The sequence below is a fragment of the Acartia tonsa genome, chromosome 5 (assembly GCF_053477335.1).
Source record: "Acartia tonsa isolate MP-2025a chromosome 5, ASM5347733v1, whole genome shotgun sequence".
NCBI lineage: Eukaryota > Metazoa > Arthropoda > Copepoda > Calanoida > Acartiidae > Acartia > Acartia tonsa.
In genome coordinates, this window is record NC_137264.1 from 23,880,865 (window position 1) to 23,906,419 (window position 25,555).

Consider the following 25,555-nt stretch of genomic DNA (forward strand, 5'->3'; position numbering starts at 1 on the left):
CAAACAAACGCACGGTACACAAATTGAAAAAAAATACATAATTCTAGGAATATAGAAATAGTTAAATGTTTAGCTTATGGTTAAATATTATTAGATTCTTTATTTAACATCGCAAATTTGTCAAAAAATCTGCAACTATACAAAAAATTTGTAAAAAGAAACGTACGAATTTTCTGCATAACATTGCCTACAAAAGTGCGACCGTCTAGCGTCTGCAACTTAATTAATAAGAAAAATACGGATAAATAAAGTTACTTATTCAATTATTCCTTTGAAAAAGGACAATATCTCACAAAGTGTTCAAATAATGCAGTGAAGAGTAAGATGAGAAAACATAGCTAGATGACAACATCCATAAAAGCGAAGATCTAAAACGGTGAGACAAATGAACTTTAACTCTTGTAGAGTTTCAGAAGTGAATAAGCAGAATATGAATGTATAAGTTTTAACAAAATAAGTAATTTGTTGCAAAACTGTTAAATACTGGATACTGTTTAAAAGGACAGATTATTTAGGACTTGATTATAGAGATGCTTCGCTTATTATATTGTACTTTGTTGGCCTAGAGTATTCCAAAAGAAGATATATAGGATAATAATATAAAAAAAATTGTCAAAAATGTTTAAAATAAACTTGATAAATTATAAATGTACTGACACTGGTAAAGATTATAGAGTTGTTACGCTTTCTAAATCGTACCTAACTATTAAAGGATTCATCATGTATCAAGTTTTAACTCGATATGACAATTCTGACATGTCTATATAACGAAAAGAGCTAAACGATATGGACGGGCAGACCGACCCTAATTATAAAAGAGCTTCGCTAAAAAAAACAATAATTTCTTTATAACTAACAATAATTTAGATTTTGTATTTCATTTCTTTGGCTATGACGTAGTTATTAATTCTTGGTGATATGATGGAAACGCTTTCACAGAAAATGGTTGAATTCTAGAGAAACGTATGTGCTTTTATATACTTTGTGTGCGTGCACGTATTTCTGTGCATGTGTGTGAGTGTGTGTGTGTATCCATATAGAACGACTTGAATGTGTGTAAGAATGGTTAGTATCATTTGATTCAGGATCTAGTGATAACATACAAAATAGATGGTCATTATGTGTGAATTTTTCTTGTATACCTCTTACGTTTGCGCCCTTTAATTGATAATTTTGGTTTAAAAATTAGTCTAAATTAAACAAAATTATTTTAGCATTACCATTTTTAAAAGCGTAGGCTTTCTATAAATAGGGTCCATAAGTCCGTCCGTACGTAACATATATCTCTTATCGGTTTTAAGTTATTATTTATTAAGTTAGGACTTATAAATTAATATTATGCTTATTAAGTTCTGACATGTGTTAATGTTGGTTTGTCCTACCTTCTGATTTGAGAGGTTCGCTTTTATGGATGTTTTCATCCTTATTTTAAAAAAGCCACAAAAAAAACATTTAAGTCAAAAAGAAATCTGTTGCTGGAAATAATGGAGGAATCTTTTTAGCCGGTTGCGAGATCCTACAGGAACATCTTAATAATCTTCCATTTCAGAAAATGAAAATGAAAAACGGAGGAAATATCTTTCTATTGTTGATATCAAGGAAAAATATCTTAAGCAAAAGCAAAATACAAAAATTGTGAAATTTCTCGTGATTAGATTTGAATTATCACTATATTATATTAAATTGTGATTTTGCATTATTAATCATTTTTAAATTTCAAATACTCACTGTAAGAAAATAGTAGTAGAGCCACGTATTTGCAAGTCTGATATAAGAAACTAGCAGTTGCACCCCTAGCATCTAGGGGTTCTTTATTCGAAGGGATATTTAAGGGTAAATAATAGCAAAACCATTCACAGACTTATTTATAAAAATGGACTAAAACAATCTCTACTGTAAAAGAGATCCATATTTGTTCAGCGGTTAGCAAGGTTCCACGCTACAGCGAAAAAAAAGTGTACTGAGCCTAAAGATATATTTATTAAACTAGTCTCTAATAAAAAAAAGCTACGCCCTGTAAAATTTTCTAGGTTAGCATTGAAGTTTATCAAAAGTAAAAGAATATATAAGGCTAACCTATAAAATTTCAAGAACTGTCAGCAATTGCCCTTTTTATCTATTACTATGCATGTGGAGGGGGGGGGGCGGGGGGGGGGGTATCAATTCAACACCCATTCAAATATTAAGAAGGGTGGATACCTCCCTAAAACAGCCAAGGAGGTGTAAAGTAAAAATAGTCACATACACCCCTCTTAAAATTAAAGGGTAAATAAAAATTTACTGAAAACTGAAAAAGAGTATCTTAAACAAAATGAAATCTATATTTCAGAAATCTTGATCTTACTTGATATCCTTATTTTTTGTGAAGGAAAAACTTTTTATTACATTAGCAACATGTGTTAAAGTCTCTAGGTCATTTAATTAATCTTGTAGAAGGAAATCTATTATCGTTTATTAAATGAAATAATCAATAAAAACTAATGGACAATTGTTATAAAAATCACATTTTTAAAAACTTTTTGCAGATATTAATTTTTTCTCATTGAAATAATGTTCAACAAGATTTCGAGACTATGCTGTTTAAATATTTTAAGAATAAATCTAAAATTGTATTACTTGGCCTTTTCAGTGCTTTTAAATGATATATTATTAGTATTAATTGGTTCATTTATTATTTTTAAAATAAACTATTAAGTAATTATTATATCATTGTAATTAATTACTTGACCTTAGTTGCATATTTCTTACAGTGTGGTGGATCATTTTTCCTCGGTCTTTGACGTTCATGTGTTTCCTTAAAACAGAAAATTAATTTTAAATCGCAAGAAACAAACTAATTGTCAGACATCTTAACATTTTTTACATTAATTTTAAAAATCAAATTAAAAATAGCTATGATCATTCTTTTACAATTTTTAATTAAGGGCTTTCAAAGGGGGGGGGGGGGGAAGCTAAAGGGTATGTTACTATGTTACTATCCAAAAAAAGGAATAGGGCACAACCAACATTTTTAAAAATGAATTATATTATGCCCCCCCCCTTACCCCAACGAAAAGGCACCACTTTCCTTTTTTTAATTTAGTTTTTAAAAGAAAAAGTTAAAAAAAAATGGGAGCATTATCCTTAGGTACACACAGACAGACAGACATATGGACATCCTTTTACATTTATATAAGCACTAGAGTTGGCTCGATATAATTATCTCCCTATTGGCTAGTTTTCTATATGCATATCTATTTCTCAATAAATCTATTTTCCTCACCCGGCATTACTATCTAAAAGAAAGTAAATATTCAATAATTTAAATGATTTTTAAAAGATTTTTTTAAATTATATTTTTTTCTTTACATTACCATCACCAAAGGGTTAATGATGATGATTACAATTTTAGTTTAATATTTGAACACACAAAATGTCGCCACAATCGAATTCTTTTAAAACATAGTTTTCTTAAATTTATCATATTATAAATTTAAATTTTCTTTTTTATGATTAGAAATTAAATACATCAATATAAGGTAAATAGCAACATGAAATGAAAAAAATGAATTTATTTTTAATAAAGTAAAATAATGGGTCTTATCGTTCTGGGCAATGAGAGTTTATTATGGATTATTGGAGCACTATGAGTTTTAATCATATATTCCTTGGAAAACTTGAGCTCGTTTATAGACATTTATTTCATATATAGATCTGACATGGATCTTGAAGCAATTAAGCAGGCCGTTTTGTACATGTTAAAAATTGGAAGATTTCATTGAATAAAAGTAATCGCTAATATACTTAGTAAATAAACATGATTTAACAGTTTTGTATGAATATTTGACATGTTATCATCGAGTATTGCGACACATAGGCTCTGCTGCTCGACCAGGCGAAACCAAAGAAATCTAGCAAATTATAAATTAAGACATAATAATTCAAATTAAGCAATATATTACATATACTTATACTACACATACGTTGTATACTAAACGCAAACATTTAACGAGCGTTTTTATATTTTATGTTGATGGTGCGAATTTGAAAAATCAAGGTGGATTGTAGAATTCTGAAGTTAATTTTAATAGTTAAACCTTCCATAACTCACCCTAAGGAGCACGGACGTCCAAGCTTTGTATTGTGAGGGGGGTAAAATATTTGTGGACGGGGCGGGGGTGTGGTAGGTAATCTAATGTAATTTTAAAAAAATTTCTTGGGTAAAACGAGGGGTTTCAAAGTTCTTTACCCCCACCCTAGACGTCTATGCTTAGGAGTCATTTGGAACATTTGTCTTACACATTATTGCCCCAAAAACTGGCCTTTTATTATTTGTAAAGGTTTCTTAAGATATTTTATATTTTTTAGTTGTTTGGTCTGTAATTCTCTTAAAATTCAAGGTAAACTTATTTTTTTGTTTATTAGTATTTTTAAAAGTGAAGCTTTTCTATAATTAGGGTCGGTCCGTCCGTGCGTCCGTCCGACCGTAACGAATAGCTTTTTTCGTTAATTTATGCATGTTAGAATTGTCCTATCGATTTCAAACTTTGCATGGTGATTCCTGTAGAAGTTATGTACGAGTTAGAAAGCGTAGCAACTCTATAATGATTACAAGAATGTCCGTACGTCCATTTATAATATGTTGATTTTTTTTACATTTTTAACAACAAATTTGCATGTGACCTAATTATCCGATTGGTCTGATTTTTGGTATACTGATCCTGGGACAACAAAGTACAATATTATAAGCGAAGCTACTCTATAATCAAGTCCTAAAAATGTAAGTATGTCCATAAACATTATCCTGTATCAAGCAGTTTTTCAACAAATTTTTCTTACAATTTTTGATCCTTTTACATTTACATTCTGATTATTCAGTTCTGACATTATACAAGTGTTAATGCCCGCTTGTCCTATCGTTTCAGAGCTTCGCTTTTATGGATGTTGTCATCCTTGTTTATGATACATGTGCTCAGTAGAGTAATATACAGAAAGATTATTTTTTATTTAAAACTTTTAAACCAGTCCTAAGTTAGGATGAAAACACTTGTATCGAATAGTTTTATAGAAAGTTCCACTTAAAAGCAAATACAAATAATAGGATTATTTCTTTTGTTGTTTTTGGGCCCCCAGAGGTTCCGAAGGCATACCGTTTTCCGTATTTTTGTCCTTGCCATGGTGTGACAAGGAAATATATTTTTAATGTTTATCATGGTATTTTTATTGAATTAATTTCTAAAAAGATAAAATTTGTTCTCCTTTGTTAAAAAGTGACAACGATAAATGCTGTCAAGGTCGTACAGGGTGTTCTGTTAATTAAAAATACTGCACAACATTAAATGTCGTCCTGAGGATTATGGGTACCCACTCCCCATAAAATATATCATATTATAACCAACCCCTCCTCTAATAACAAATTTAACTTTCAAGTTGGGGTGGGGTATAAACCTTCACTAAAAATTCCGGACCACCAACAAAAAAAATTTTGGGCTCTTTTTTCATACACTAAATATTAGTTATTATTGTACTCTAGTGTACTGTTTCTCGTACAACTTGGAAGTCAATGGTTCCTCTTTTTCAAAACTTTGTGTAAACACTACAAAATAATTATTGTGAGCTGGAGCCATTTAAAATATTTTTATAAAGACGGCTTCACATTTCAATGTTTTGTTGTCTGATGTTGGCGCAACTGTTTATATCTAGTAAGATATACCTAGACAGACACGAGCAGAGACATTTATTCCAGTATGACATCAAAACCAGCTCATACCAATAACGAAATTAATTCGGAAAAAAATCACGAAACCTATACGTGTTTTTCAGCTGTCTTTGGGGGGCAACACATCGTTAAATTGACGACCTCTCCATTTGCCCCCTAAATATCATTTTAGATTTATTTTGCTTGTTGGTTATACCTTATTCCTGCATCAAAATCAATTATTATCCGATGGATTAAAACAAGATATCATGTATAGCATCGTATCATCGTATGACAGACAATTTTTGACGAACATTGAAATAAAAATCATTAAATTAATACCAGTTTTTTTTAGCCCGGGTCTTCGCCCCTCGATGCTAACACAGCTGGTTTTAATCTTATAATTCTTCAATTTTATATTCGCGGAAAGCTGTCTAAAATTTAAATAACTATATAACTATTCATCCACAAAATTTAATTATGTAATAGACTATAAAAGTTGGAAAGATTTTTAATCAATATAATAGATTTGAAATCTGCATAAAATTTTAAGGATTTTTTTTATAAAATTCGTTTTTTATATAATTCTTTATTTAAAGGAGCAAATACGATTTAAGTTAATAAATTTTGACCAATAGGATAGCTGGATTGGAAACTACCTACGCTCTAATTGGTTGAATGATGTACGTCACTTAAGCTTCTCCAATCAGAGCGCAGATAGTTTTCAATCCACCAATCACAGATCTTAAAATTATTTAACTTAATTTGTATTTGCGCCTTTAAATAAAGAATTATATAAAAAACGAATTTTATAAAAAATCCTGAAAATTTTATGCAGATTTCAAATCTATTATACCTATTGATTAAAAATCTTTCCAACTTTTATAGTCTATTATGTACCTAAGTTTTGTGCTAATTTTAGAATTTGTAATAAGTTCATTTATACACAATAATCATAATTGGAATGGACACAGCAATTATTTATGAAAGACATATATGTATTTTTTTTTGATAATTAAACAAATTTTATTGTATATAACCCCCCCCCCCCCCCCCGTCATTCTGTACATAAATGGAAATGCATCATAAGCCACCAAAACTGTGAACTGCAGTTTTATTAACATTCCTCATAGAAAATAAAAATGTACTATTACATGCGCTAGCCCCAGTTGCAAAATCTCAAATAATTAATTTTATTTTTTGCTTTGAAATTTAACAATCTAATAATAAATAGTTGAATTAGATATAATCACGCGCATTAAAGAATACAAACCCGCGACCGTGGCTTAACACGTAGCGCATCCGATAGGTTCAAAGCTCGGCTTTATACATCGTTATAACTAAAAACGTTAAAATGATCTCTACTGCTGCTATGTTAGGTGCTCGAAATTAATAATTAGAGTAAGAGGAATAATTTGACCCAGAACAGGCGCAACTCACTACAATGCACAGTTAGGACTTGCAGGCAAAAGGTCGTGGACAACAGCCTCGCTCGTATGAGGTAATTGATAGGTACAAGATACAAATAAATTAAAACCGCTTATACGCATGTATCTGAAAATCTTATTGTAAAGGAGTATGCTCATAATAAATTATAACAATGAAAAATAGAAACCTAGACTGACCTTGATGTTTTAATTACTAAGTTCTTGGCAAAGCAGAATTGCACATATTTTACTATGCAAAAAATGGTCGTTTTTAAAAGAGAAGCTTTTCTTTAATTACTAATTAGGGTCGGTCCGTCCGTCACGGACAGTTAGCTGTTTTCGTAAATTTAAACAGGTTAGAATTTAACTTTCGATTTCAACCATTGGATGAGGATTCCTTTAATAATTAGGTACTTTTTATGTAGGGTAGAAACTCTATAATCGTTACTAGAAAGTCCTTACGTCTATTTAAAACATGCTGATTTTTAAATTTTTTAACAACAAATGTTTGTATGATATAGTTATCCTATACATCTGATTTTTAGAATACTGATTCCTATTACCACAGGTACAATGTTATAAGCGAAGCATCTAAATAATCAAGTCCTAAAAATTTAAGTATGTCCTTGAACAGTATCTAGTACTTAAGAAGTTATGCAACATATTTTATTACAGTTTTGTTTAGACTTATGCATTGATATTCTGCTTAAATTTTGTTCTGAAACTACAAGTGTTAATGTTCGTTTGTCCTACTGTTTCAGAGCTTCGCTTTTATGGATGTTGTCATTCTTGTTTTATTGCACTTAAAAGTCAACTGTTCCCTTTTGAGAAGCAAATCTGCTCTTTAGTAATTCTAAATGCCCGTACATATGTCTTAACAGTTTATTCTTTTATTTTACCTTGACTAAAAACCAGGGCTCGGCAGCCGCGCGTCAGCTAAGACTAAGCCTTAAATTTAAACCCGGTTGGATGATTTGCAACATCTTTTTAAAAGAGGAATTGCCATATTTGGTCAGACTTCCAGCTGATTTTTAAAATTTTGATTTCCCTGAGTCTAACAGGCGGCTGACGCGCAGCTTCCGAGCCCTGCTAATACACATACTTGACAAGCCCAATTCTCTACATAAAAAAAGAAAAATATAACATTGACTTTAATAGCATTTTTAAAAGCGAAGCTTTTCTATAATTAGGGCTGGTCCGTCCGTACGTCCTTCCGTCACAGACAGATAGCTCTTTTCGTTAATTTAAATAGGTTAGAATTGTTCTATCGATTCCAATCTTGCTTGGTGATTCCTTTAGTAGTTAGGTACGATTTAGAAAGCGTATCAAATCTATAACCGTTACCAGAATGTCCGTACGTCCATTTTAAACATGTTGATTTTTAACTTTTTACCAACGAATAATTATGTGATAAAATTATCCGATTGATCTGATTTTTGGAATGCTGATTTATAGGACAACAAAGTACAATGTCATAAGCGAAGCATTTCTATAATCAAGTCCTCAAAATGTAAGTATGTCCTGAAACAATATTTACGTAGTTTTTCAACAAATTTTGTTTCTACTTTTATACATTTAAATTCTTATTATTCAGTTCTGATAATCTTCAAATATTAATGTTCGTTTATCTTACCGTTTCAGAGCTCGCTTTTATTGATATTGTCATCCTTGTTTGCTCTATTATTTGTTTAATACCAAAATGATTTTTAAATTTTTGTTGTTTAAATTTCCCGAGAACTTTTTTTATAACAATACCCTAAAATTCACCGAACATGATCTTAAGCATTTAATGAAAAAAGCATCTAGAAATTCAAATTTTTAGTAATTTACAGTTTTATTAACATACTAGCGGCTACTCCCCCCTAGAGGCCTCTAGGGGCACTTGAGGAGGGGAGAGTCGAATTTGATAACCCAATTTATTATTTTAGATTTTAAAAGAAAAAGTAAAAAACCTTCCTGGGACCTATGAGAAGCTACCTTGTTAAGGAGAACCCAATCGGTTCAGCGGTTAGCGAGATCCTTCGGTATATTGTACGTTACACATCTACTCAACTCATTTTGTCCGTCTGTATGTTTGTCTATCCATAAAATTTCAATAAAGCTTGTTTCTCTTTTATGCTTTGCTACTTGTATATGTTGTCTTCCTTGGTTTTAATGACATAATTTAAACAGATGTCGGTTTAAATACTTAATCTTATCATTTTCCAACTTACAGAACTCGAAACATAAAAAGTACGTCTGTCTAATAAATTTTACTTGAAAAAAATGCAAATATTTTCAAGCTTCGCCTCACAATTATCTACAATGAACGCACAATAACATAATAAGAGAAGATTAAATATCCTTAATATGCATATATTACAACAAGGACAATTATCTTCTGCCATAATCAGCGCAGCATTTATTAAACTCCAGGGTTCGAAGGCTCGGGCTAACAAAACTGGCATTTTTCTTATGATTTTCATTTTGATATTCGTGGAACATTGTCAGTGATACGACGTTATTCATTATTTTTCAGTATGGCTGAGAACCGGTTCTAATCCAGCGGATATTAATCGTTTTCGAAGCCATACTGGAAATATATTTAAACCGCCAGTAAAGCTATACAACGTACGCACATGGCTATTTTTAGAGTAGTTGTTTATCTAACAATTAAATTTACATTTAAAGTAATTTTAACTATTTGTTTGACTGCACTTACGTAATCAGAACCAAGAAAATACATGGATATGTTAAAGGAAAATAAATTGATCTTTCCTAATATCAAAATAATTTATCAGGGCAAATTTGGGGTACACCTAGTTTTAAGATGTAGTCGAAGGGAAGTGGGTAAGAAGAGGAAAAATAAAAGAAGTTGTTTAGAAGAAATGTCTGACTTGTGTTTCATATTCTGGTCCCTTGTCCCTTGGAAGGAATAATCTTCATTTGACCTTTCACTTCAAGAATAATCTTTTTTTTTTTGTTATCAGTGATCGTTAGGAATAAGACCATGCACAATAAATTTATGCAAACCCCCAATTTTGATAAAAAATTCTCTGTAGATTTAAATTATTAAGTTTTTACACTGGTAAATAGAATAAACAATCAAATCAATATATTTTTAAACCCAAGTTTAAAATCAGAAAGAAAGCTTTAAAAAAATGGGTACTAGCATCATTAACAGTCCAGTGTCCCTTCCCTCCTAGCTGTTGACTATTTTTTTTATAACCAGAACACATATTTGTGTCTCTGATAAATTACTATGCAAGTTAATACATGTAAATTTAATCACCACATATATGATTTCAAGGTGAAAACTTGGATAAAATAAAATTTATATTTTTCAATGAACACGTCAGGCTTTGTAAAAAAGGAGAACTTGAGTAGTTCTAAAAGCTACGGATTATTTTAAAAGGTAGTCTAGATGCTTTTTTAGATATTTTATACTAGCTGCTACGCCCCTAGAGGCATCTAGGGACAGTTAAAAATAAAATTCACTTCTCCACTTTAAATTTTAGTTTGAATGGGCTCCTAGATTTTCATCATAGTTAGACCCATTGTTAAAATTTACATCATGTATAAATACCTATACGCTTCAATTAACAATTATTCAAAGTTTCAATAATGAAAGTTTTGGTTTTGAAATTAGAATATCTTTTTAATCAGAGAAGCTAGTATTTAAGCCATTTTCGTCAGATGAAATCATCATCATTGACATTAATTTCTTCTTTATAGAGCATAGGCCACGCACAATGGTCCTCCATTTTTCTTTGGATTTGGCATGAGTAGAGGCATCACTGAAAGATGATATTTTCGGTTTCAGGACAAACGCAGGAGTTCCAAACGTCGGAATGGACAAACGCAGGAGTGTTAAAATATTAATTTAAGTAAGTATTTCTATACATGTTAGGTTAGGTTAAGATATTAAAATAGGTTAGGTTAGGTGTCCACTCCTGCGTTTGTCCACTCCATATAATATTCTCTTCTCTTCCAGTTCACTTAGGAGTTCCCTCCTCCAGGTTGTTTTTGGTCTACCTGGTTCCCTCTTTCTTTTGTGGGGGTTCCATTTCAAATGAAATATGTAATAATAAATTTTAAGAAATAGCGTCTCTACATCAGGGGCGTCCAAGCTTTTTATTTTGGGGGGGGTAACAATTTTTTAGGGGGGGGGGTAATTCGTGTTTGGGGGGGGGGTAAAGTGGCGCGCGAAGCGCGCCGCAAATTTTTTTTACCCCCCTCAAAATTTTTACCCCGGGGGTAAAATTTGCTTGGGGGGGGGGTAATTACCCACCTGACATCTGTTGGCAGGGGTAAATTTAGTTTACCCCCCCCAAAATTTACCCCCGGGGTAAAATTTTTGGGGGGGGTAATTTAAATTTTATTAAATATATAGTATCAAAAATGCGCGCAAAGCGCGCAAAAATTTTTTTTTATTAGAGATTTTTTATTTTGGGAGGGTATTTACCCCCCCAAAATTGTTTGGGGGGGGTAAATACCCCCTCCGAAATGGTTGGGGGTGCCTACGGCACCCCCAGGGTAGGGGTAAATTTTGAATGGGGGGGGTAAAATGAAAATAATTTTGGGGGTGCCGTAGGCACCCCCAAAATCGTTTGGGGGGGGGGGGTAATCGCCCCATTACCCCCCCCCCCCCTTGGACGCCTATGCTCTACATAATAACTAAAAACAATTTTCTAGGAGAAGAAAAAAGGTTTTTGTCACTTGAGGCAGATAGTTGTCTGGGTTATGCATACATTCTTATACATTTATTGAACATCTTTACACGAAATTTGATAAATATAATATCAAATCAGAAAAATGTTATTTATAGTTATTCATAGATTAAAGTAAAGGAATAGAGGGGAAATGAGCTATTTGTAACCCACCCCTCAGGCAGGGACCCTATCCCGATTTTGTATTTTGTATTTCGTCTTTGAAATCAGCTTATAGTGTCGAAAATAATAAACAAAGCTGATTCTTTACAAAAGAACAAAAAGCAATTTGCTAGCAGACGAAAATGAAAAAAAAGTTTTATCCACAAAAAGGGCAAATTATGTTAGGGGTGACAAAGCCTCTATTGCATAGTACAAAGCAATATTGACTGTTAATAAAATTAAATGAAACTTTTAAAATATTAAGTTTGATTTATGTGTGTTTTTAGTTTACTTTGTGATATATTACTTCTTTACACCTTGTAATTTTAAGGATAAAATGTGTTAATCAATTTTATTACCAAATTTTACGGTTGTCAGAAGAAAAATTGTATATGTTTTGCAATCAGTATTTTACTAATTTTAATGGATTTAAATATTTTTTTTTGTCTCAGAGATAAATTTTCATAACTAATTTAATATATAAGGGGGGGGGGGGGTAAGTTCTGACACTTTTGCATAAACAGGGTGCATAGGCTTTGTCTTAGGAGTGAGAGGATAGGTTATTTGGGGGAAAAGTTTACTTTTGGGATGTAATTTTCTTAAATTAAAAAAAATTTTAGATTTGGCCTCCAGGTTTAGGTGCTGCAGGCCTCCAGGTTGTCTCTGGACAGGTGAAAATGAAAAAAAAATTAATTTTTTTTTAATAGTGAGAGTTCAACTTATAAAACAAAATATGCATCTTTTTTAATGTTGTTTGCATATTTGAAGATAAAAGATGCATATTTTGTTTTATAAGTTGAACTCTAACTATTCCAAAATTTTTTTTTTTCATTTTTACCTGTCCAGAGACAACCTGGAGGCCTGCAGCACCTGAACCTGGAGGCCAAATCCAATTTTTTTTTAATTTAAGAAAAATACATCTTAAAAGTAAACTTTTTCCCAAATAACCTATCTTCTCACTCCTAAGACAAAGCCGATGCACCCTGTTTACGCAAAAGTGTCAGAACTTACCCCCCCCCCCTCCTTTATACTTTATATCAATATACTATAGAAGGCAATTTAAAAGAATTTAAGTTATAAATATGACAGGAAAAATTGGAGCTTTTAATAAAACCAATTTTTGACAACTGACAATTAACCTATCTTAATTTCAACTTCTCATTTCATCCCTCATTTTTTATGACGTCAAATGGCTGATTTTTTTAGACACGTTGTAAAGCTTCTTTTTTTGAAGCTATACAAAGTGTCTAAAAAATCAGCCTAGTCGCGTCATAAAATGAGGGATTATCAATCTCTTTTTTAAGGGTTTTCTTTTCCATTTCTCCCCTCATCCTTTATTTTTATGACGTCACATGGCTGATTTTTGAGACACTTGACTTTCTAAAGCTTAAATTTTTTGCGGAAAAATATTTTAAGCTTCTGCGGAGAACTCTACCACTACAGAGCTCTATCCCTAAGGGATATTATCCCCGCGAGGCTCTCCTATAACCTTTACTTAACCTAATATAAAATAATAATAAAAAATGTTACAACAGCTTTATTTGTGAAGGTCAGCAGATTTCTTTATCGTATACAGACACCAATTAAAACATTTAATTATAGTTGTTAAAATTAAGTTGCTCTTGTGAAACAATTAGAAAATTAATTGTTTATATGGTTAATAAAAGTCAAATTAAGAATTGTATATTATCTAAACAAAATGGCGAGGTTATAGTATACATTTTTCCATAACTTCAAATACAATTTATTTCCGCTGGATTAAAACCGGTTCTAAGCCATTCTGAGAAAATAATCTGTATTGTTTTGTGATATAGACAGTTGTCCGCGGATAGTAAAATGGCAAAATCTAATATCCTCTCATTCTCTTTTAAATTAATATATAATATTATAAGATTGAATAAATGAGTTACGCCTAATTGTGAACCAAGAAATTTTGCCAGCCCCTCTTATAATCACGAAATAAATTTTTCTTTGTCTTATGCTTTGACTGTTTTTTTTATCTTTTTCTCGCTTTAAAATATTAATTCCTATAGCCTTATAGAACATCTAATTTCAGGACAGACAGGAAACAGATTGAGCTTAAGCGATCTTCAAAATCAAATTGATCCAAATACAGGTATAAAATGTAGAAAATATATAAATGTAAAGTGGTGCTTCCCCCCCCCCCCCTTCCTATTTTTTACCTAAATAAGAGAGAAGGATAGTATTTTTTATTACTTTATGTCAGGTTAGATTAGAAACTTATATTGGGTGCTGAAAGCCCTGCAAAGATAAGGCACCACAGGTCTTTGTGTTTTTACAGAAAAGTTATTTCTTTCATCGTATTATAAACGGCTTTCCGCGGATATAGAATGTACAATCATAAGATTAAAACCAGTTTTTTAAAGTTTGTAAAAAAAACTGGTTTTAATCTTATGATTGTACATTTTTATATTCGTAGAAAGCTGGAAATAATACGATGCTAGACATAGTTTTTTCGTATGAATGAGAACCGGTTCCTATCCACCGGATTCGAATGAATATGAGAAAGATGTTAAAACAATTTTGTGGGAGGGCACTAGAACAAAATATGTGTAGAAGTATAGCCGCTATTTCTAAATAGAGCTAAGTTGCTATTGCAGATTATTGAAAGATGTTTAAAGGGCGATTCGGCTTTTTATTACTGAGAGCAGGGACAAGGGAATGTCTGTCTGACAAACAATTCTATTAAATTCATGCCAATTTATCACGAAACCTCACCAAGTATGTAATGTTATGAATGGTGCAACTATTACAAAAAAGGGCTCTTAGTATAATACATAAGGGTATTCATAAGGGTAATTCACTAAACCTCATGAGAATAGTGTACACTATTAAATAATAAAATAGCAGACGGATTCATAAAAACATCTTACTAAACAAGTCAGATGTAGGGAGATTAAAAAAATATTTTTAAATATTTCCTAAAATTAAAATCTTTAAATTTTTTCTTATCCATAAAATTTGTAACTGTTTAAAGACAAAAAACAAAATATTTTGAAAAATTTTTACTTCGACTCATTTTTAAACACCACAATTAACCCCTTAGAGCAAGTTTAGGCATAAGTTTCAAATTGATTCAATAACTAAAAACATCTTACTTTAAAGTTAAAAATAAAATTCATTGTTCATTTCTTATTAAAACAAGGATGACAACATTCATAAAAGCGAAGCTCTGAAATGGAAAGACAAATGGACATTAACAGTGTCAGAACTGAATAAACTGAATATTAATGCATATGTCTTTACAAAATTGTAAGTAAAATTGTTGCAAAACTGATTAAATACATGTTACGGTTTTAGAACATACTGACGTTTTTAGGACTTGATTTTAGAGATGCTTTGCTTATGTATTTTGTTGTAATACGAATCAGAATTCAAAAAATTAGATGACTAGGATAATTTTAACATACAAAAATTTGTTGTAAAAAAAGTAAAAAATCAGCTTGTTTTAAATGAACATACGGACTTTCTAGTAACGATTATAGAGTTGCTGCTCTTTCTAAATCGTACCTAACTGCTATGGGAATTAGCATGTAAAGCTTGAAATCGATAGGACAATTCTAACCTTTTTAAATTAACAAACAAAGCTAACTGTAACGGATGGACGTACAGATGGACGCACGGACCGACCCTAATCATGGAAAAGCTTTGCTTTTAAAAAATAATAACCATAAATCATACAATACTAAATCTATTTGACGATCAACTTAATTTAAAATAAAAAAACATAAAAAAACATATATTGGTGCCTTACAACAAAGTTGCCTATGAAGCACTGATCCCCCCCCCCCCCATATTTCAATTATATCTGCTGGTTTCCTTAATGCTATACCTAAAGCACTCCCGCCCCTTTGATCGTTTACAGTTTGTTTTAAAATTAATGGTAGGGAAAGGAGGATTCTGTGCTCCACTAGGCACTTTGGGAGAAATTACCCATATTTTAAATTCTGTAAACTTCCTTCCAACTTGTTTCGCAATTAGGGGCAAGATGTTGTCGAGAAATACAAAATTAAACCACAACAAAAATTATAAAATGTTTGATTTGGAAAAGCATAGTTATATAGTTCAAAACTTTATTGCTAGGTGTCGCAAAAACTTTTTTTCTTTTTAATTTTTAGATGGGATAAATGTTTAAACAATCTGAAATATGTTTCAAAGTATTACAGCAATCCACTGTTTGGATTTTCAATAAATTATATTCACTATTTAACCTATAATTTACGAGTAGTCTATGATTTAGATAAAATATCTAAATAATGTAAAAAGCTTACTCTCTGTTCATTTATCTCAAAAATGAACATAGTACTAATCTCTGAAAATCATTTTTGAATGGCTTATAGTAAATTAAGCAAAAACTGACAAAATAATGCTTTAGATTCTTGTCAAATTCTGCCAAAAGTTGCTTAATCTCATCATCTAGTTTAAACTGGAAATCTATGAAATCAGCTCTAAAGCATTGTTTGCCAGAATAGCCTTCCCTTGTCCCTGACTGAGAGTTGATTTTTTGAATTAGAGGAAAAGTTGTTATAATTTTATTCACATACTAGCGGCTGCGCCCCTAGCAAATAAGGGCTCTGTATTCAAAAGGGTAGGGAAGGACAGAATTATAGCATAAAACCATTTAAATACTTGAATGTAATAATTAAATACCCTAAAACCACCCATAAATCACTGTGAAGTTTCCCTGAAATGAAGAACCCAATAAGTTTAGTAGTTAAGAAATCTTAAGCTACAGACAAAGAAATTATAGTAGAGGACTATAGGGGCACGTGAGATAATGAGTGCTTGAATTAGAATATTTTTACTTTTTTATTTTATTTTCAAAAAGTAAAAGTAAAAAATAGGGGAGAAATTTTTTTTGGAGGGGGAGTGGTGGTATCCCTCCCTAAAATAGCTAAAAACCTTCCTAAAACCTATGAGAAGCTACACTGTAAAGGAGAACCGTATCGGTTCAGTGGTTAGCGCTATCCTTCGCTACAGTCAAAACACCTTACTACTTTATATTATAGGATGATTTTTCTCTCCCCGTGGATCTATGTTTGTACGATTTATAGTAGATAATTTGTTAATTTTCCGTAAACACAAAATCTAGACAATTCGTGACTAATTTTCAAAAAATATTATAATTGTATGTTAAATTTAATGTGTTTTTCCTCAATTAAATATCATAATATTGAACATAAAAATATTGCACATACTATATAACTTATAAGTGTATATAACCATGGATCAAAAGGGATAAGACAATGACCGATATTAATGTACATCCCCAATGAAGATACAAAATAATTTTCCCTTCTGTAAATAACAATTAGAGGTTGACACTCAACTTAATGAACCAACCAATCAAAGTTCAATAAAAGTCCCCAAAGTTGTTAAGACGAATAAGAAAACGTTCTTATAACACTTTTGGGACAAGTAAAATTAACAGCCCAATGTCCCCTTTCTCCCTGGTATATAACTAGATATTTCCTGACAAAAAGTTAAGCTTCAATAGTTTTATTTTTGCTTTACTTGCATTGGCTGATTTATTACTATTAGGAAATATTTGTAAAAGGGATAAGACAATGGCCGATTTATTGATGTATTCGCCAATGATGATACACAAAATTACCCCTTCTGTTGTTGAAACGTTCGGACTCTCAACTTAATGAACCAATTCAATAAAAGTGCCAAAAGTTTTTAAAGAAAACTTTGGGTACTAGCGAAAGAACAGCCCAATGTCCTCTCCCTCCCTTTTTGTTAATGGTGGTGTGCACAGAGATTTGTAAAGTAGACGTGAAACTTTAGGGAAGCCAAAAAGATTTAGTATAAAGAGTAAATATAAAAAAAATATTTTCAGTTGTTTTTCTATTGCCCCTTAGTCACAATTGTATATTATATTTAAACAGCGAAGCTCTTCAACAATTTATTTATTTTAGAACCGAACCTGTGGTCAGGACTAAGTGGAGAGCAAGGTCTTATCATTGAGAAAATTATCAAGGAAATATGTCGTGCTTATAATTTAGAAAAGAGTAGTTATATTTTATCGCATCGTATGATAGACATCTTTCCGCGAAAATTAAAATGAATTTTTTTTATAAGATTAATTCTAGCTTTGTGAGGCTCTGAACAACAAAACTGATATTTTTTATTTTATTAAACGTGGAAAATTGTCTTATTTGACGATGTGATACATGATTTTTCAGGATGGCAGATAACCGATTCTAATCCAGTAAATATCAATTGGTATGGAAGCCATACTGGAAATATTTTTAAAGTTAAGTCAGAATTGTTTGTAAAACAGTTGAGTCAACAGATCTATAGTATAGATGTATAATTATATGCAGATAACTACCTCCTCCCTTTTTCAATGACCTTTCTCGTCTGCTATCAAATTGTTTTAAACTACTTGGCTGTGTTAATGTTCCCGTAACCATTGCTTGATTTTTAAAGACCCAATTGAGAGTCGGCACAAGGTCATTGCGATAGGGAAATACAGTTAACACTTTCTCCCTATAGTGTTATACTCTAATATTTAGTCTGTAAATAGAATATTTATTTTATATTTACAAACATACAATACAGGTGACCAATGAGAGGCCAATATATTTTTACTATTGGTCAATTACAATTTATACTGGCCTATCATTGGTACTTTGTATTGTATGATGTCATTTTTTGGAGGCACTAACGCTGTTTCAGTTACAGCTCATACATATATAGTTGTTGCATTTCATATAATTTTATTATACCTAACTATTTTCGTATTAAAAATTAAGCTTGACATTGGTTTAATTATCAGCAAGTAAATCAAGCCACAGCATCTGTGAAGCAATCTACAACCAGCACAACAACTACAACTACCACAACAACAACTACTACCACTACTACTACAACAACTACTACTATTACAACCACAACAACTCCAAAAATTGGTAGGTTGACATTTTTAAAGCAAATCTTTTCTATAATTAGGATCAGTCCGTCCGCCTGTGTGTGAGTCCTATCGATTTAAAACTTTGAATAATGATTCCTATATCAGTTAGGTGCAAATTAGAAAGCTTAGTAACTCCAGAGATGCTGAGTTTTAAAGAATTTTACAACATTTTTTTATGATATGATTATCCTATTGATCTGATTTTTGGAATAATGATTCTTAGGACAACAAGGTAAAGTATTAAAAGCGAGGCAACTCTTTAATCAAATCCTAAATGTGAATGTATGTCCTTTTACTGTTTCCCATATTTACGCAATTAGCAGCAAATTTAAATACATTGTTGTTTAGACTAAGAAATTTATGTTCTGCTTATTAAGTTCTGACACTCTACAAGAGTCATTGTTCCTTCTGATTTTAGTGCTTCGCTTTTATGGATGTTGTCATCCTTTTGTTAAAGTAAACTTGTACCTATTATTAGTATATTTTAGTAAATTAATATTAAAGAGTATTTTTGGAAAAAATTATAGTTAAACAGAATGAAATCAAACATTGATTTCATGGAAAAGGAACCAGGATTCTGACAAACAATTCTAAGTGAAAATTTACTTAATTTAAAACATTCTACGCAAACAATACCTACTTTGCTTATTTTTGTGTGTTTTTAAGTTAGATGGTCAAAAGAATGTAAATAAATAATCATGTTACAAATGCATTTGTTTAGATGAGCTACCCCCTTACATGTTGGGTCAATATCAGCTGGAAAGCAGTGAAAGGTAAAATTATACAAAATACAAAGTAGTAATGTTTTTATCTTTGTCCTTTAAGTTCTCGCTGAAACCACTGAATTATTTTTCCTTTTTAGAGAAGCTTCACATAGATCCTGGTTTGTTTAATTTTCAAATTGAATTCATTCCAGTTAAATAAGATTTTTCAAAAACAGCCCCTGCCATTCGTTGCTTTTGTTGAAGATAATTTATGTTATGTATTAGTTTATGTCATAATATTACAAGCGTAGCAGCTAAATAAGTTGACCATTTGTTTGTGCTAACTTGAACAAGAATGACAACATCCATAAGAAATAAAGCAAACAAAAACGCAAATGTTCAGTGGTCTTAAAAAAAGAGAGAACGAAAAAGAAATAGGAAGGAGATTATAATAGATCATAAGAGAATGATAGAAAACTTAATAGAAAATATAATAGAGTCCTACGACAAACGTAGGAGTCCAAAACGTTGGAGTGGACAAACGCAGGAGTCCTAAACGTCGTAGTGGACAAACATAGGAGTGGGACAAACGTCAGAGTAAACATTGCTTAAGTAAAACGCAGGAGTGTCCGCTATTTTAATAATATGACAATTTAGAATTTTTTTATACCCTTGTCTACAAAATAATGGGTATTGCCGCAGCGCTCGGCCCCCAAGCCTGCCTAGCCGCAGTGCACGGCCCTCTAGCATGCCAAGCCGCGGGCGTATAACCTAACCTAACCAAGAAAAATAAAGGGACTGAGGGGGGGGGGGGGGTATAAAAAATTCTCCGACGTTTTGTTCACACCGACGTTTGTCCCAAAAATCCTGCGTTTGTCCACTCCGACATTTGTCTCACTCCTGCGTCTGTCCCACTCCGACGTTTAGGACTCCCGCGTTTGTCCACTACGACGTTTTTCCACTCCTACGTTTGTCTTGGAACCTATAATAGACCGACGGACCAAGTAAGTTTTGAATGAACACTTTTTGGTTAGAGGTATCTTAACAAATAAAATAAGATACCTTATAGACTAGCTTCGCTATAAAAAATATAATCTTAGGTATGACGAGTTTCTGTCTGAGCTTGGTGTCAACTGGTTTGTCAGACAAATTGTAACAAGGATGACCCCTGTTCAGAAAATTAGGCAGGCCAAATGGAAATTCGAATAAGTTTGTCTGTCTGTCTCTGTCAATCCTTCTGTCTGTTTGCCTAAATAATATTTCTCTGAAATTGAAGCTAATTTAGTAATAATACTCTATATCTGTCTAAATTGCATTTAATAAACCTAAAAAAAATTCTTTTCTTTTAATAGACATACAAAATCTGTTCAAAGAGGCAAATTCCCGTAGCCTCTATGGGTAAAGTCGCCTTTGTCATTTATTAATAGTATACTTGAAAAAACATTACTGTTAAATCTTTTTTATAATGATATAATTCCATTTCCCCAAAACAGTCAGAACAATAAAGAAATAAACATTGAAACAGGTATACAAAATATTTCCAGTATAGCTTCGAAACCTATTAATATCCGCTGGATTAGACCCTATTATTTTCAATTTATTTCTAACAAAGTGGGAAGGGGGAGGGTTCTTTATGTGAAAGAGCCAATGAAAATAAATCTTGATTACTTAAGTGACTGCCTTTACGACGACCTCCACATCCTTCAAGTTAGATACTCCCTACCAGGACAGAATGGGAGCTGATGAAAATATGAAATCCATCACATATCTAGGTAATGCAAACATATTTATACCTGTAAAAAGATATATTTGTATATTTCAGTCGTATATTTTAAATAGGAGCTAAGAAAATCAATGTTGTAGACAGATAAAAGAGAAACTTTATTAATAAAAATACAATTATCTACCCCAGTGTTTATTAAAAGCTAATTTAAATATTTCTTTTTTTGTAGAAGGTGATAAGCTTTTAAGATTCAGAAGTCCAACTTCAGATTCTGGTTTCAATCAGGTATCACAATTAAACACATTAATCCGCAAAATGGATGTAGATTATACGTGGGTCGTGGACTATTTAGGTTGCTATTTTTCCAGGTCAGATCGTTCATCCAGGAGAGGGAATGGAGTGCGTCCTTAATGTATAGGTCTTAACGGTTATTTAGGTATATTAATATTGTCCTATCTATTTCAAATTAGGCTCACTGACTGCTCTTTCCTTTTTTAGATTTATTATTATTATTGATTATTATTCAGGATATAAATGAGGTGCGAGAATTCCTAGAGGATGGAAACTTGATGGTCCTGACTCTAACTATTCCAAATAAACCAGACATGTGGGCTAAAAGAATCTTTAAAAAACTTTAATCAAACTTTTCTTGTTATTTTATAATTTGAAAAATATTTTAATTTAGTAATGTACTTTTAATGTTGTTACTTTCATACTGTAAATAAAGTTTATTTTGTTGTTTGTATCAGTCTAAAAGGTTTAATTAAATTACATCTTATTTCATGTGAAATGGAATAGTTATTTCTTTCATCGTATTATAAACAGCCCGTGACTTCGGCACCTCGAAGCTAAAAAAAACTGGTTTTAATCTTATGATTGTACATTTCTATATTCGTAGAAAGCTGGATATAATACGATGCTAGACATATTTTTTTCGTATGGATAAGAACCGGTTCCTATCCACCGGATTCGAATAAATACGAGAAAACATTTTAAACACTAGACTAAGTAATCTTAATGAGCTTAATTATAACTTTACTAAAAGCATTGAGAAACATTTGATTGTCTTAACTCTAAATAATATGCTATTATGTTTTACAATCTAGTGCTGCAGTTTCTAAATTAATTTTTGAAAAAGGTGTTAATCCCTCAATTTACAATGGTATCGTCCTTGCAGTCTAAAATAATTTAAAAAGGAAAAGCTACAAATTTGTAGCTAGTAATATTATCTCCAAACAAGGATGACAACATCCATAAAAGCGAAGCACTGATTGGTGGGACAAACGGACATTAACACTTATATAGTAAGTGTTAGAACTGAATAATTAGAATATAAATGGAAGTTAATTTGTTGAAAAACTGCTTGATACAGGATAATGTTTATGGACATACTTACATTTTTAGGACTTGATTATAGAGTTGCTTTGCTTATAACATTATACTTTGTTGTCCCAGGAATCAACATACCAAAAATCATATCAATCGGATTATTAAATCACATAAGATTTGTTGTTAAAAAAGTAAAAAAAATCAACATGTTTAAAATGGACGTACGGACACTCTTGTTATGATTATAGAGTTGCTACGCTTTCTAAATCGTACCTAACTACTAAAGGAATCACCATGCAAAGTTTGAAATCTATAGGACAATTCTAACATGCTTAAATTAACGAAAAAAGCTATCCGTTTGTGACGGACGGACGGACGTACGGACCTACCCTAATTATAGAAAAGTTTCGCTTTTAACGCCTTTAAAAAAGGGGACAAGTGTAACAATGTTTGGCCAAACTATTCCGATTGACGTTAGTTTAGAAGGAAATATTAAATTAATTGGGATACTTCGGTCAAAACAACTTGAACAAAGTCTTGTCAACATTGAGTTTTACTGATATTATAAAGCAAATATAATTATCAAAAATAATCTCTTTTTATTGTTAACATTAATAAGAAATAAAAAAGATTTATTTTAATCATGAAAATCATGATGAATAAAGATGAAAGTTTGTTTAGAAATACAAACCAACCTAGCCTAGTGCTCTATTTTAGATATATCTATTAAATTCAAAATTGGAAATTCAAACAAACATTTTATTATAAAGGAAAAAATCCCTTTTTTGTATTGAAAAATATGGTCCACCATATTTGATCTCATTCATACTCATTAAGAAAACGGTTTTAAAAGTAAAGGAAAGGTTTCATGATTTTTACATGTAGTTGAATTAAAAGTCCCAATTTTAATTTTGTGTATCAAAAATGTTTTTACATGCCCTGAATTTGCATTTTGAATTTGCTTTTTGTTAAGATGCACAATTATACAAAAAAGTTTAATCAGATAAAAAACAGGCATAATTTATCATCAGCCATAATTGATGTGTTTATGTCATTTGTTTTTGTCTAATATATCCAAAGATAAAGAATAGATGGGCATTCAGCAAAGAAATGGACTGCTGGCTCCTCTGTCCTAGGAGATCGAGGACACAGGACATCAACTGCTGTCTGCTTCTCTTTAATTTTCCTTTCATTGGAAATACAGTGTGTTTTTTTTATGAGAACTTTTTTGAAAGCAATTTTACCCCACTTATTGTTATCAGAATTTAATAATTAATGGCTTATTTTCTTCGTTTTTTATAACCATTTTTAGAACATCAAAAAAAATATTTCAGTTTTTAATAAAAAAGTAGAGTAAAATAAAAAATTCAAAACCTAGGTGTCAACATCTAAAAATGGTTTTAGCGCATTTTTCTCATGCTTAAATCTTCTACCCTTTGCAAGAATGGCTGCAAAACGCTTCAAAGTTGAGATACAGAGTTAAAAATTGATACAGATACTTTTGGGGACATGTACTAGAACATATTAAAGTTTGAAGGCCATATCTCAACCAGGGAGGGAGTACTGGCCCCCCAAAGTGGACTACTGAAAATCCAATTTTTTTCTTGCAAAGGGTAGAAGATTTGAGCTTACGAAAAATGCGCTAAAACATTTTTTAGATGTTGACACCTAAGTTTTGAATTTTTGATTTTACTGTATTTTTTTAATAAAAACTGAAATATTTTTTTGATGTTCTAAAAATGGTTATAAAAAACGAAGAAAATAAGCCGTTAATCATTAAATTCTGATTGGGGTAAAATTGCTTTCAAAAAAGTTCTCATAAAAAAAACACACTGTATATATCATACAATATTGATAAAAATGTCCAATGATTATCGACAAAGAATTGGATTGGACAAGTACTGGTGCTTTCATCATGGTAAGGCTATAGAAATGAAATAGGCAGTTGGCAATAAAATGGAAACAGTGATCCTTTATCTGCCGTGATGGCGTTGGGATATATTACAAGGAGAGCAGCCCAAATCTTAAACACTTAGTGTTGCGTGGCTGAGCGGTATAAGGCTTTGAACCTAACGGTCCAGGGTGCCCAGACACAATCGATTTGCAGAAGTTTCTACAGAAAGTAGTTACATAAAGGAAAATAAAAGTAAAAAAAAAAATAGTAGTGCCCTGGAACCTTTGCGTTATTAGCAGTTGCTTTAACCAACTGAACTAAAGCGGCTGCAAATTGATTATGTTGACAGAACTTGTGTAATCTTTTCTAACAGATGATTGTGTAGTAGCTCACTAGTGTATTAGTGGCGTTTGTTAGTTCAACGACTAGGAGTCCCGCTGAGATCCTAGGTTGCATTGAAAAGTCCCTAGGATTTGACGTGGCTTCAGTCATTGCTGATACAGCGTCATGTTCATGCTTTGGTTGCATTAATTGTTGCAATGATATCGTGACCAAAAAATGACGAAACCTTAACTATCCACCCTTAAGGTTGAAGTGTAAATTTCCCACAAGTCCTAGTTAAAGTGCCAAGGAAATTGATGGGTAGGATGCAACTCGAATCCGCTTCATACCAAAGACGTTAATAATGGTACCTACCTGCTTTGTTCGGCACAGAACATCAAAAAGTAGAGTAGGGGGAATGCCTTGGCCCCAAACAGGCGCAACGCATTACCATGCACCATTAGGATCTCCAGACAAAGGTCATGCAATCAAAGGGTTGGTTGTCTGTAATGTACTGTACCACGGGTATGAGGTGAAGGACCAAGAGTCTGGCCTTGAGTTGACGAGTTGACTATTCAGCCAAGGTGCAACTCACCTACACGACATTTACATTACATAGTTGCAATTATGAAACAAATTTCTTGTTAATGTGACGTTAGAATTAATGATTAATAAAGACAATTTTACAAA

General features: G+C 31.7%; 1 protein-coding gene across 1 annotated transcript; it reads left to right on the forward strand.

Annotated features, from left to right (window-relative positions):
* The first annotated feature begins 1,540 nt into the window (after positions 1 to 1,540).
* Positions 1,541 to 22,064, forward strand: LOC145319099 (uncharacterized). Its single transcript, XM_080160954.1, has 11 exons — positions 1,541 to 1,597; positions 4,346 to 4,379; positions 14,011 to 14,070; positions 17,897 to 17,956; positions 18,758 to 18,892; positions 19,616 to 19,667; positions 20,699 to 20,782; positions 21,092 to 21,123; positions 21,272 to 21,370; positions 21,551 to 21,606; positions 21,849 to 22,064. Exons 1-11 carry the CDS (start codon positions 1,553 to 1,555, stop codon positions 21,957 to 21,959), a joined length of 768 nt encoding a protein of 255 aa, XP_080017080.1. The 5' UTR covers positions 1,541 to 1,552; the 3' UTR covers positions 21,960 to 22,064.
* The last annotated feature ends 3,491 nt before the right edge of the window (positions 22,065 to 25,555 follow it).